This window comes from Coffea eugenioides, chromosome 11 (assembly GCF_003713205.1).
Source record: "Coffea eugenioides isolate CCC68of chromosome 11, Ceug_1.0, whole genome shotgun sequence".
NCBI classification, from domain to species: Eukaryota; Viridiplantae; Streptophyta; class Magnoliopsida; order Gentianales; family Rubiaceae; genus Coffea; species Coffea eugenioides.
This window is the reverse complement of record NC_040045.1, coordinates 11,821,152-11,834,631: the sequence shown is the minus strand read 5'-3', so window position 1 is coordinate 11,834,631 and position 13,480 is coordinate 11,821,152. Positions and strand designations below refer to the sequence as shown.

The 13,480-nt window shown below is 35.4% G+C and overlaps 2 protein-coding genes across 3 annotated transcripts; one reads left to right on the top strand and one right to left on the bottom strand.

Annotated features, from left to right (window-relative positions):
• The first annotated feature begins 320 nt into the window (after nt 1-320).
• LOC113751269 (putative receptor-like protein kinase At4g00960) lies at nt 321-3,659 on the top strand. The gene is made up of 7 exons (XM_027295209.1): nt 321-1,197; nt 1,517-1,651; nt 1,754-1,875; nt 1,974-2,184; nt 2,305-2,542; nt 2,720-2,867; nt 2,979-3,659. Exons 1-7 carry the CDS (start codon nt 384-386, stop codon nt 3,312-3,314), a joined length of 2,004 nt encoding a protein of 667 aa, XP_027151010.1. The 5' UTR covers nt 321-383; the 3' UTR covers nt 3,315-3,659.
• Nucleotides 3,660-5,147: 1,488 nt separating this feature from the next.
• Nucleotides 5,148-12,155, bottom strand: LOC113751270 (transport and Golgi organization 2 homolog). Of its 2 annotated transcripts, XM_027295211.1 has the most exons (6): nt 11,934-12,155; nt 7,814-8,170; nt 7,348-7,554; nt 6,539-6,730; nt 6,155-6,344; nt 5,148-5,996 (listed from the first exon to the last, which is right to left on the bottom strand). In XM_027295211.1, the coding sequence occupies exons 2-5, from the start codon at nt 8,093-8,095 to the stop codon at nt 6,204-6,206; spliced, it is 822 nt and encodes a 273-aa protein (XP_027151012.1). In that variant the 5' UTR covers nt 8,096-8,170; nt 11,934-12,155; the 3' UTR covers nt 5,148-5,996; nt 6,155-6,203. The 2 variants fall into 2 exon arrangements, with proteins under 2 accessions (XP_027151012.1, XP_027151011.1); XM_027295210.1 differs by having other exon boundaries at nt 5,157-6,344.
• Nucleotides 12,156-13,480: the final 1,325 nt, after the last annotated feature.

The following is a 13,480-nucleotide window of genomic DNA, read 5'->3' as shown; positions in this document are numbered from 1 at the left end:
TTTGGTGCATGTAACCGCCATTGATACAAGTACCGGCTTGCTTGAAGGGACACGGCAGTTGACTTGACATCCATCCCAGCGTCCCCGGCAGTTGACTTGACCTACATCCCAGTGTCCCGTTTTAATCTGCAGAATATCGTGCAATAAAAGATAAAGCATGGAATTGTGGCGTACGACAAAGACTTTCGTTACTTTCCTGATTCCTGTTTTCACACATGAAAGTACGTGGAAGCAGGATGACCAGCTAATCTTTCAGAAGTCTTCCTAAGTGACTTCGTTCCCTGGCATAGTGCATTTCATACTAATATCTCAAGGATCAAGCAGGCCTGAATACAAAAATTTTCAACTGTTTACTTTTGGTCATCTGCTTGATTCTGACCAAAATGATCTACAGAAGTGTATTATTCTCGTGTTTGCTGCTAATTTGTTTGATTAGCTTCAACACGAGACTGATTTATGCCGATTATTGGTGCGTAAATACTGCATATAATCCTAACAGCACTGCTGGCAGAATGTATACAGACAACTTGAATTTCCTCCTTTCCACTCTATCCTCAAATGCTTCTTTGGCAAGGAGGAATGGCTTCTACAATTTCACTGCTGGCCATGACCCCTCTAACATGGTCTATGGCTTATTTGATTGTCGAGGTGATGTGAATCCCGATGCTTGTGGACGATGTGTAGCAAACGCCCGTGGGGATATTCTAAAGACATGCTGGAACCAAACGACTGCTTTTATGTCGTACGACGACTGCTTGTTGCGTTATTCGAATGAGTCCATGTTCTCCAGGGCCGATCAGAGTGTCACGTTCGCAGCGTGGAATACACAGAATGCCACTGATCCAGATAAGTTCAACCAGGTCATAAGTGATATGATGAATGACATAGCAAGTCATGCTGCAAATGATCGGTCAGGGAAGAAATTCGCTGTGAAAGAAGCTGATTATTCCACATTTCAGAGATTATACGCCCTTGGACAGTGTACTCCAGATCTTTCCAGTCTTGACTGCGAGAATTGCCTTAGCAACGCCATTTCTCAAATACCCACATTCTGTAATAATCGTCGGGGCTGTAGAATTACTTTTTTTAGCTGCAATATTAGGTATGAACTCTACAAGTTTTACAATTCTGTAAGCCCAGCACCCGAGCCTGCATCGAGTTCTTCTCCTCCTCCTTCCAATTCTACTAGTAGTGAAGGTAAGTTCCAGTTCTTACTAAAATGATATGAATTTATCTGAACCATTAATTGCAATTTTGTTTTAGGATTAGTTAGTAATTCAAGTCTTCACACTTGTAGCTATTAAGCCACACCTGGTAGTCAACAACTATATTCATCAAGTTCTCATGTGGATTGTATAGATTTCATTTCCAATTTCTCGCTTAATGGCGGTGGAAGTGAAAATTTTGACCCTTTTTCTTTGGCAGACTTGTCCCTTTGTTAAAAAAAAAAAAAAAGAGATGAAAGAAATTGAAGAGTAAAACCATTTTGCTAAATAACTTTTATTGATTTATTCAGAGGGGGGCGGAATCTCAACACAAACAATTGTTGCAATTGTTGTCCCAATATCTCTTGCCATTGTGCTATTGGTCGTGGGCTTCTGCATAGCAAGGAGACCCAGGAAGCCATATTTTGCCATTATCGAAACTAGCGGTAAATTATAAGGACTAAGAAGTGCAGTTGCAGTAAACACATTTATCATTCTTAAAGGGTCGATTCATTTAATTCACTAAGTCTGTACCATTTTTGCTGCAGGTGCAAGTGAAATCTCAATCATAGAATCGTTACAATATAACCTCAGTGATATTCAAGCCGCCACGAACAACTTTGCCGTTGGAAACAGAATTGGAGAAGGTGGATTTGGACCTGTATACAAGGTACATTAAGTTTAAGCCATTTTCAAGTATGCTGAAAAGTTATGAATATGATCGTTGTAAATGAAAATTTTGCTTATACTTTGTTAATTTGCAATCAGGGTACACTTCATAATGGACAAGAGATAGCTGTGAAAAGGCTATCAAGAAGCTCAGCTCAAGGTACAGAAGAATTTAAAAACGAAATTGCCCTGGTTGCTAGGCTTCAACACAGAAACTTGGTCCGACTACTTGGTTTCTGCTTGGAAGGAGAAGAAAGAATACTCATCTATGAATTTGTGACCAACAAAAGTCTTGACTACTTTCTCTTTGGTTAGGTTCCAGTCAAACACCCTTGATTTATTTTGGAATTGATTGTCGAGTCTTTTTTGGAAATTAACTTTTGTAGTTAAAGAAACTAACAAAGATGTGCCATGTTTGTTGATGGTATAGACCCAGAAAAGCAACCATTGTTGGACTGGTCAAGACGATTCAAGATCATAGGAGGAATAGCAAAAGGACTTCTTTATCTTCATGAAGATTCTCGACTTAGGATTATACATCGTGATCTTAAAGCCAGTAACGTATTATTAGACAGAAATATGAATCCAAAGATCGCTGATTTTGGCTTGGCAAGGCTCTTTGGAGTTGATCAATCTGAAGGAAATACAAGTAAAATCGCAGGAACATAGTAAGTTCTGCACCCACATCTTGTTATCTACATGGTTATATGATTGTAATAACACAATGATCCCACTATCTTTAAAACTCTAATATTTAATTACATTCTCTACATTTTGTCATCATCAGTTTTAAATTTTCAAATTGCTGAATCCTGAAGTGTATTACAAATGGTTCTAATTTGTAGTGGTTACATGGCTCCTGAATACTTGCACGGCTTGTTCTCTGTAAAATCAGACGTGTTCAGTTTTGGTGTTCTTATTTTAGAAATTCTAAGTGGCAAGAAGAACAGTCAGTTCAACCAAGCTCATGGAGGAGATGACCTTCTAAGCTATGTAAGTGCAAAATAAAAATCTCATTTTCTTGGAATTCTCATTGGAGAGCTCTTGTATACATTTGAATGAGACAATTTATTCCACTATCATCACTTGCAATATATGTTGCAGGCTTGGAGGCAATGGAGGGATGGAACACCATTAGCATTGGTAGATCCAACAATCGGAGATACATATTCAAGAAATGAAGTTATTCAAAGCATCCATGTTGGCTTGCTATGCGTTCAAGACGAAATTGAACAAAGGCCAACCATGGCTTCAATAGTTCTCATGCTCAATAGTAACTCTATAACGTTGCCTGCACCTAATCCGCCTGCATATTTTGGTCGTAGTAGAACACAAAGCTCACCTAACGATTTACCAGTATCTGATACATCAACCAGCACCAAGTCACCACCAAACCCGTCTATCAACGAAGTTTCAATCACTGAGTTATATCCTAGATAAACAACAGCAGAATTATAGACATTTCTAATCATGTCAACTAGTTGCATAGGGAAAATTTGTCAAGATTTTGTACTGTAAAATAAGCAGGTCTTTAGCTGAACACTTCAGTCCATCTGTCTAGTGTTGATTGATGGTGTCTAGCCTTGAGCATTGTAGTCTGGTTCATAAACCGTGTGGAACGTGGACCGTGTAGATATCTATCATGATCACCTCCAGCAGTCCAATTACATTCTGGCACATCAACCTACTTTCTTAAAAGTGAAGAGAGTTACACATAAAATGGTGTTTGGTCCCATGAGCTGTTGGGGATTTTGTTGATTTGATTTGGCATTTTTATCTTTTCAAGTGGGTTGGTCTCCTGGTATCTCTAAACCTTAAGCTTTACGGGTGGTTGTAGGCTGCCAGGCAATGGTGGGCTTAGTCCCAATTTTGCTCCCCAAATTTTTCTGCCATATACTCATTTTGACTAGAGTTGTGGGCAGGTGGCATTTTGTCAATTTGCATTTTCTGCCATATACCATAGAGTATTATTTGAAATAATTGTTATAACACTTTTTGTGATGTGATATATGTGAGATAAAAAGGTGATTGAAAATATAAAAAGTTAAATTAAAAAATTTGTTTATGATATAAACGAAATATTATTTGAAAAAATTTGGTATCCAAACAAATCCAGTGGCATTTTGTCATGTTTGTTTTATATACTTTTTATTTTGTTTTTGTGTTTATAGAGTTTTAAAACGTTTTCCTTTTTCTTTTTTGCGTAATCATTGATAGTTGGCGCAATCATCAACTAAGCTGAATTTGAACTTTAGTTCAAAGCCTAATAAATGAAATGGGTTGTTATTAGTTTTTATCTTTGATTTCCACATTTGAGTTTATGTACTTTACCATCAATTTATGCCAACCCTATTTAAGTTTGAGCCACAAATCTCACAGTTTGTTATCTAGCTACTTTTACTTTTCTAATAATAACTTGCGTAAATTCATAAATACTCAAAACAAGTTACTAGTGACATGATTTGAAGATAAAATTGCAAAAAAAAAAAAAAAATCTAGTTTTTGTGCTGCTCTAGCAAAAATATTAAAAGTAATCTATCCAACCCCTAAAATTTACCAACAATTCTTTAGGATGGATACAATGATTCTTTTTGTACCTTGAAGACACTTGGCAATCAATATTTGAGCTTAAAGGTAAACATTTTGCCTTAAATTAGTTAAATTGTCAAATGATCCAAAAGCATAATATTTGAGATACGTAATTTGACAATTAACCAAAATGCTTTGACAATTTTCAATCAAAGTGCTTGAATTTATGTATAATACATTATTTGAGTTTTTTAAAGGTTAAACTATTTTGGATTAAAATTATTATTTTTCTCATTGTAAAATAGGTTGCACACTACTGAGAGTTTTTATAAAGTAGTTAGAATATTTTATTTTTTAAAAATATTTTTCCAAACCAATTGGCACGAAAACCGTTGAAGTGCCTCTAAATTCAGTCAGTACTTAAAAATACCAAGTTAGCAAGTTCATACAAGTGAATACATTAATTTGGTCTGCCATTACAACTAATGAACCAAATTGGTTATGACTTTAAAGATAAATAAACAAATTGATCGCTTTCACTTGTTTTTTAACAGTTCAGAGTGATTCATGTGGGTGCTCTATTAATTCTCCTTAATATTTTGGCAAAAAATTTACATTTATCACTTTCGATGAAAATAAACGACTAGATTGATTAAAGTGATAATAGTTAAGGAACTACATTGGTTAAAACGAGTTTAATCTCATAATCAAGCCTAGCTACTATGTTGTAAGAACAACCTCTACTGTCCAACATGCCAAATTTCAGCATTGAGAGCCGCCTCTTACTCTTTGCTAATCAGATATTCCATGACAAATTTTACAAACTTGAAAACAAGCCATCCTAATGAATAGATACATATACTTGCATACATTAGCTCATTCTGATTACGTATATGCTTTCTCAGAACTGTGGAGTAAATACAAGAACAAGAAAACAAGAATGCATCAAATGCGCTGCTGCTGCAATTTTGGCACTTGCACTTTGGTCACCCCGCCTGAAAGGCTTTTTGTTCTGCTGTTGCGATTGCACCGGCATCAAATGTGCAGCATTAGCATTGAGAACCATCCAGATATCAAGAACTACTAGTAATAGCAGGTGGAGATCCTCGTCTGTGTTTTATTCATCTATACTGTTTTCCATCGCAATTGACTCGATCTTTTACTTGCTATAACTGAGAGGAAGTAGTGAAAGTATTTCTCTATTCACCTGCTTCTTTCTTTTAGCTATGGCAAATCTGTCTTACTGTCTTCCTCCAAATACAGAGGTCCTTCCATTCATGAAATGTGCACTCAAGATTCAAGAAAAGACAAAGAAGAGCAGATGTAGCACTAATGGTCCTTCCGTTCATGGAATGTGAACTTAAGAAAAGAAAATAGAGCAGATATAGCATTAGAACACAAGTCATGCTGAATTTAAGTTATGCACCTCAGCCAACTTGCTTCTTGAAAACTTGCGGTCAGTGGGGCACCAGCTACGGATGTTACTACTACTGAAACTGCAGCCTCTTTAAAACCAATTACTTAAAAGCACGCTGGTGCTGACAAAGTGCTAAAATCCTTCATATGCTTCAAGTTAGTTCATCCCTAAACAATCTTCAAACAGCGCATATCAACTGAAAGGTTTATTCACGTGTTCGGAATATGGATGGAATAACAGAAACAGGATGAACACAAGTATTGTACAGTATTAACAGAAACAGGATGAACACAAGTATTGTACGGTAGATACAAGAATTGTGAAGTAGATTTACCTATATTTGTTACAGCATTGTTTAGTTCAAACTATCTTGAAAGAGGACACTATGTCATTGTTTCTCTCCTAATCTGGAAGCTGATGATCTGCTCCTTCCACAAGTCTGCATCAAGATGCTTTTCAAAATATGTTATGTTCCCACTTGTACTCGTAGCCAATGCGGAAGTACTTCTCGTACCATAACGTCCCTGTGCATAGAAAAATAAACTAATGATTCTTTGAGTGCATTGAGATACATATGATCTCACAGATGCTTATTACGTAGAAAGATGTATTTCAAGGGTCATTCACGTGAACACAAGCAGGCGTGGACAAAACAAAAGAGAGAGAGAGAGAGAGAGAGAGAGAGAGAGAGAGAGGGAGAGAGGGAGGGAGAGAGTACCGTAGGCATATCAGCATCAACAAATATGGAACTCAAATGGTATTCCCACTCTGGGGGATAAATCTGAGGTAATTTGCTTTCATCATCTTTAGTTGTGTCATTCATTAATTTTTCAGACATCTCTTTTAAGGGGATCTCTCCTCCTCCATATTTATCCATCAGATCCTTAAAGCTTTGCTCCAATCTTTGAGCCTGCAGTGATATAATGTTATAGCCAAATAAACATGCAAAATAGAATGTTCTTTGATTGACAGACTACGGAAATGACAATGCACATGAAAATTGCAAACAACTACAACCAAAAGACTAAAAGTAGAACACAAAACGCACCAAGGAAATCTCCTTATTCCATTGCCTTTTTGCCTGAAATTTCTAAAACCATTCAAAAGCTTTGTCTTTTCCCCGTCAATCTCTTTATTTCCAAATCTCTTTCAAAATAAAACATATATATAGTGATAGCAAAAAATTTGGTTCACAGAATACTTTGCAAGTGTTACATCTACTTTCCTTGGACAGGAACACAAGTCAATACTTCGTTCCCAAACCAAGCTTACTTTACGTATTAGAGAATGCCCTTAAAGATATTACTGCTTCTGTGTTTTATCTTTTTTTGTGACCTCGCTGAAGAAATCAGGGAATAATCCAATTCGAAATTCGAAAAAAAAAAACACCCTTGTACTATTGGCTTGAGGTGGAGAAGAATTTGCTCCAGAAAAGTTATAAATTTGGTAAAGATGTATCTCCTTAACTTTGGGTAGGAGAAAATGAAGCAAGAGTAACAAGCATCTATCTGAGATCATACAAACTACCTTAGGCCACGGGCTGTCAAGCTTTGCATTAGACAAGACGTGAATACCAGGTGAAACTTGTGTAGCAATAATGCCGCTGCCTTTTGGTCGGTTGGTTATGTACAGCATGGACATTGAACAAAGATCAGCAACAATCAAGTTAAACCCATTATAGAGAGTTGCTTCTTCAACTAGTTCATCAGCAAATTCTTCAGGACTTTTCTTGCTCTACAATGAGAAAGAGAGAACATAAAGCAACCAGCAACTTGGCTGAGAAAGCAGGAACTCTTCTTAAATCAACAAAAATACAACAAAATTTCATCGGAAGGGGATGAATAAATGAGAATCAATGTTATTATGTAGAAAGAAAAGTGCTTTCTGTAAATAAACTACAATCCGAAGAAATACAGGCAAAAAAGCAAACAGGTGGAAGTACAAAGAGAGGAGTTGCACAGGGAGATAAAAGGAAGACAATTGTTAGGAGTACCTGAAGGAATCGAAGGGGAAGATAACCCCGGCTCTTTGGCTGTTGATGCGGAGAGGATGGGTGGACGAGTTCCCGTACATTGGTGAGAAAGGCCAGCCGTCCATCCTTGGAACAACAGAGCCAAGTGCCACCAGCGACGGCATCTCTTCCACCAAGGATGTGGGGATCATCCTGCCACCAGCCCAGAGGGATGGTGGGGCGATTGTGATATTCGTCCCGATTGAGAAGCAGGAGCAATGGATAGAATGGGTGCACTTTCCAAATGAATACGGCGATACACATGGATCGATGGAAGTGACCCTTGACAAGAGAGATCAGCAACTATTCCGCTAGCTGCCCAGCTGCTGCTGTTGCCGCCTGCCCGATTTTCATTCGTTAGTTTGTTTCAATTTGAATTTATGCATTTCCTCCATCCAATTGTTAATGTTGTATTTTCATTTTATTGATGCATTGAAATAAGTGTCACCGTTCCAAATTTAACAAATACTTTTCAATCTTACCATTTGAAAAACCAACCTTTAAGACCCCAATATATATTTAACAATGAAATATTTTAAATTTAATTAATACATATGTAAATTCATATTTGTTACACACTAATATGTCACATTTATATTACACAGGTTAGTTGGTGTAAATCTTACTACTAATTCTAAATATGATGATTGAGAATTTGAGAGAATCCATCATTGATTTGTTATGCTGGAATAGCATAACTCAGTTAGAAAACACTAGTTTTATGTCCTTGCCTACAAACAACTAGAAATTAATTTATATTTTAGAATAAAATAGAGATTTAGACACTTGAATTTATATCCCGTGTTTGTGTTATATAGTGATTTATGCATTTAAATTTAACTAATAGATAATCATTAGATAACGTCAATCAAATTTATTAAAAATGAAAACAATTCAATAAGCTTAGAAAATAGCACATCTTGAAGTATTAAAAACCCTCTATAATATCTCAACTGCTGAATAAGTATATAGATAAATAGTACTTCCATTACATACCAACAAACAAATCTCTATCCGTATCTAGTTTGAACATATTATTCTTTAATTTCATGATCCCCATCCCCATCACCATCACCATCTCCATCTGCTGCCTCTTGCCTTTTGGTTTGTAGTACATAACAATTGGAATACCACATACTCAAAAACACATTCTTCTCCTAATAAGTATATGTGCATATACTTGATTCTGAAGCTCCTTTGCCATAATAAACTGGAGAATAGAACAAAGAAGCTACACCTAGACTCTAAAAATTGCTCTTCATTCCCCACCACAACACAACACAAAATTTCAGAGGAGTAACCACTTCCATACTTGGTTATTCAAGGACACTACTACATCTTTGGGTAAGAATGGGTTGTGTTTCTTGCCTATTCAGGCTAAGTTTAAGGAAATTAAGAAGACCCACAGTGATCAATGTCTTCAAGGCTTCAACTGTCCGCTAAGTGGAAAATAGAGACCAAGAGACCACAAGATCAACCCACCAAGGACAATATCAAGAAGATCGAGAGTGACCAAGACCAACCTACCAAGGACATTAAGAAGAAACCAGCCCAACCTACCAAGAACATTAAGCATAGGCACCAAGGACATTAACAGGAGCAAAGTCACAAAAGGTCTCCCCCCCCCCCTCCCAACCCAAAAATAAACTGGACTTACATTGATTAATAACAACAAACTTATAAAGCGTGAAACACTGTATATTGGTAGTTACTGGTGACATGATTTGAAGATAAAATTGCAGAAGAGAACTATCTAGTTCTTGTGCTGCTCTAGTATAAAAATTAAAAGTAACTTATACAACTCCAGTTTATTAATCAATGAAAAAAAAATATTTGAGAATAGACACAATGATTCTTTTTGTTCCTTGAACACACCTAGCAATCACTATTTGAGCTTAAATATAAAGCATTTTGCCTGGAGGAAGTGATGGGTTAGGTGATTCCAGGGAGGAGTGTAAGTGACTAACACCAAAAAAAAAAAAAAGAGGTAAAGCATTTTGCCTTAAAGTGGTTAAAATGTCATAAAAAGTACTGAATATCTAAAAGTGTAAAATAGGGGATGCCTAATATGACAATTAATCAACATCCTCCGATGATTTTCAAGCAAGGTGCTTGAATTTATGTTTAAAACTTTATTTGAGCTTTTTAAAGGTTAAATCATTTTGAATCAAAATTATTATTTTTCTCATTGTAAAACATATCGCACCATCATGGTGACTCTTAAAAAGTAGTTAGAATGTTTCATCATTTTTAATACTATTTTCAAACCAATTGTCACGAAAACAATTAAAGTGCCTCTAAATTGAGTTAGTACCTAAAATACCACGTTTGCAAGTTTCTATGAGGTAATACACTAAATTGGTTAGCCATTAAAACTAATGAACTAGATTCGTTATGACTTTAAAGTTAAAGAACCAAACTGGTCGCTTCCACTTGTTTTTTAACAATACAAGTGACTGCTCTATTAATTTGCCTTTTGATGAAAATTGGTCAAAAATTTTACATTTATCACTTTCGATAAAAATAAAGGACTAAATTGGTAGATAGTAATGGTTAAGGAATTACATTAGTTACTACCCAAAAGATAAAAAGGTCCAAAGTAATCATTTTTCCAAACTTTAAAAAAGTTTCTTAACCACCACTCACGCATGTTGTGCCCCATTTTCTAAAGAAAATTAAAAATAAAATGAAAAGCTTTTTTTTAAAAAATGAATTTCTTTTGGATTTTTTAAAAGCAAAATAGAAAAGAAAAATGAAAGAGGACGACCTACAATGGAATTGACAAATGTGACAGATTTGAGCTCACTAAAATCTAGAATAAAGGTTTTTTTAAAAAAAAAATTTGGAATCACCATCAACATTAAGTTTAGGTGGACTGAGTCACCTATAAAGTAATTTTTGACTTTTGAAATAAGAATCAAAACCCTTTAGTTAGACAATTCCAGATCTTTCAAATTTAAAAAAAAAAAAAAGAGTTTGAAAGCTACATTTCTAAGGTTAGTAGTTCAATGTTCTCAAACACCTCTCTACACCTTGTAAAACCGATTACCAGTTTAATCTCAATCGTCTGATTTTAAGGTCAAATGAGTTAATTTCAGCTAAACACGTAACATGTACTTAATTAACCTAAAATATCTAAACTAATAAAAATATGCATAACAGGTAAAAATAAAATATAACAAGCCGATTAATTCCAAAGCTTCCGTTGGAAAAAAAGTCATGAAATAACACTCTCTCACACGATCACATTCCACGATAATAATAAATATAATAAAAATTAAAGAAAGTAAAGAAAAATTAAAAATAAAAGTACAAGAATTACATACACCTAAGCCCCATACGAGTTGCATCACTTCTTAAAAAGAGAAATGAGAATTAATTACAACTGAACTTGAAAATTGAAATCCTAATTAAGCTAAACGCTAACTAGATAATGGCTAAGGACCTGATTGAAAATACCTAAAATCAAGTTCCGGCGTCATTACAAAGTCCTAAAATTTTGGTGATAAAATTACGAAGCAAGGGAAAACTGGGACTAAAGCTGAGAAATGAGAAAATTGTCATGTTCTCCAACGAACCAAGAACAACATGGCTGCCGCAGCTGGGCTACGTATTTCTTCAAAGGAAACTCACCAGAACCCGTCACTTCCGGCCAGCGTTGGACTGGCTGGAGTTGCCTCTCTCCCCCATCCCACACAATACACGCACAGAAGAATGAAGAAACAAAAAAAAATTCAACTACAAAAATCTCTCAATCCCTCTCTCCTTGCCGGCGAGCTCACAGTTCCAGCCAGCTTTCGACTAGCCGGAGATCGTCCCACATGCGCACAGATTCATCTATTCTTTTTCTTTGGCTCAAATTTTCGTTTTGGAATTTTTACAAACACAAAAGGGGCCCAACAAAAATCAAGCTTTTCTCATATGATTGAAAAGTAATCAGGCCAGAAATTTTCAGGGTCGCATTAAATCCATACTCATTCAGACGACAATCATATTCCAACCAAAACCAATAGTTAAGAAAAGAAATTGAATCAAATGGAACACAAATAGCACACAATTTTCATGGGAACAACAGATAAGCAGAGAACAAGGTTTGAGAGACCTTTACAGTTTTTCGTTGGAGCTTTCAGAGGTGGCGGCGGATGGCTCCGGAAAAGGTGAAGGAAATTTCTTGATCCCCCGTTTCTCGATCTTTTTTGTTATTCCTGTTTTAGATAATGATTTCTAAAAAGGCAAAGCAAATGAAGGAAAGATTTTCGGGAAAAGTTTGATAGTTGAAAATGGCTTCAGAAAACAAACTCCTACCCTCTGGTCCTCTCCTCTTTGTGCGATGGCAAAACATGAGGAACCTCGGGAGGTGTAATATACATAGTTATACTAGCTCGTGTGGGCCAGCCAAGTGGCAACTTGAGGTATGTGTCGAGAGGTGTTATGAAGTAATCGTAAACTGTTTGCGCTAGGCGGCAAAGGATAAGGAAGAAAAAAACGGGGGCTGGATGTTTGATCGTCAAATTAATTGCGTCTGAACGGTACAACGTCTTTGGAACATTTGTAATTTTAAACGAATTATTTGTATATTATAATAGAGGTGTGAGATATTATTGTAACTGCTTATGTAAATTTCATGTATAATAATAACATCTGTATTATAAAATTTTATAAATAATTCACGTAGAGTTATATTTTATTCAAAAAATATTATAGAATAATTGTCTGTGCCCTTGGTCCGAAAAAACTACTATCCACCTCATGAATATACGTGCACTAAGGAATAAACTACTCCCATTTGAAAGAATTGATAGACTCTGTGTGCTAGTAATCTGTGTGCTCTAAGAAAGGAAAAAATTATTTTCACTTGAGAATTGAGAAAGGGGTTAAGCTCCTCTCTATTGTAATAGAGAGAATTTCTCTTCATTACACTATAATAAAACTAATTTAAATATTATTTTCATAAATTAACACCGTTCATAATATATTTAATTATTTGTGTAAAGTTGTACATTAAATTTCATATAAATAGTCATAATAGTAATCTATGTGCGCTAGGCGGCAAAGGATAAGTAAGGAATAAACTACTTGCCTCGTGAAGTGAAAGAGGTGTTAAGCTGTAATAGTACTAGTAATGTATGTGCACTAAAGAAAAAAACTATTCCCATTTGAAAGAATTGAGAGACTCCGTGTGCTCCAAGGATAAGGAAGGAAAAACCTACTTCCACTTAAGAATTGAGAGAGGGGTTAAGCTTCTCTCAATTGTCCTAGAGAGAATTTCTCTTGATTACACTATAATAAAATTAATTTAAATATTTTTTTTTCAAAAATCAACACAGTTCATAATATATTGAATCACTTGTGTAAGTTATACATAAAATTTCATATAAAATTGAATAAATTTTGCCGTTTGATTACTCACTATATATTTTGTTACAATTTTGACTCATTTTTAACCATTCAATGTTTGATATAAATTGAGTATCAAGATATTCTCAAAAGAATATCATTTTTTAGGATGTTAATCTAGAGAGTAAAAGGAAAATAATGACACAATCGAATGATTTTATAAAGTTACAAAAGTTTAAATATATTTAAATGGAGTGACCAATGGAGGGAAATTCAATCGAGAGCATCCTAACCCCCTTGGTGCTACACAAG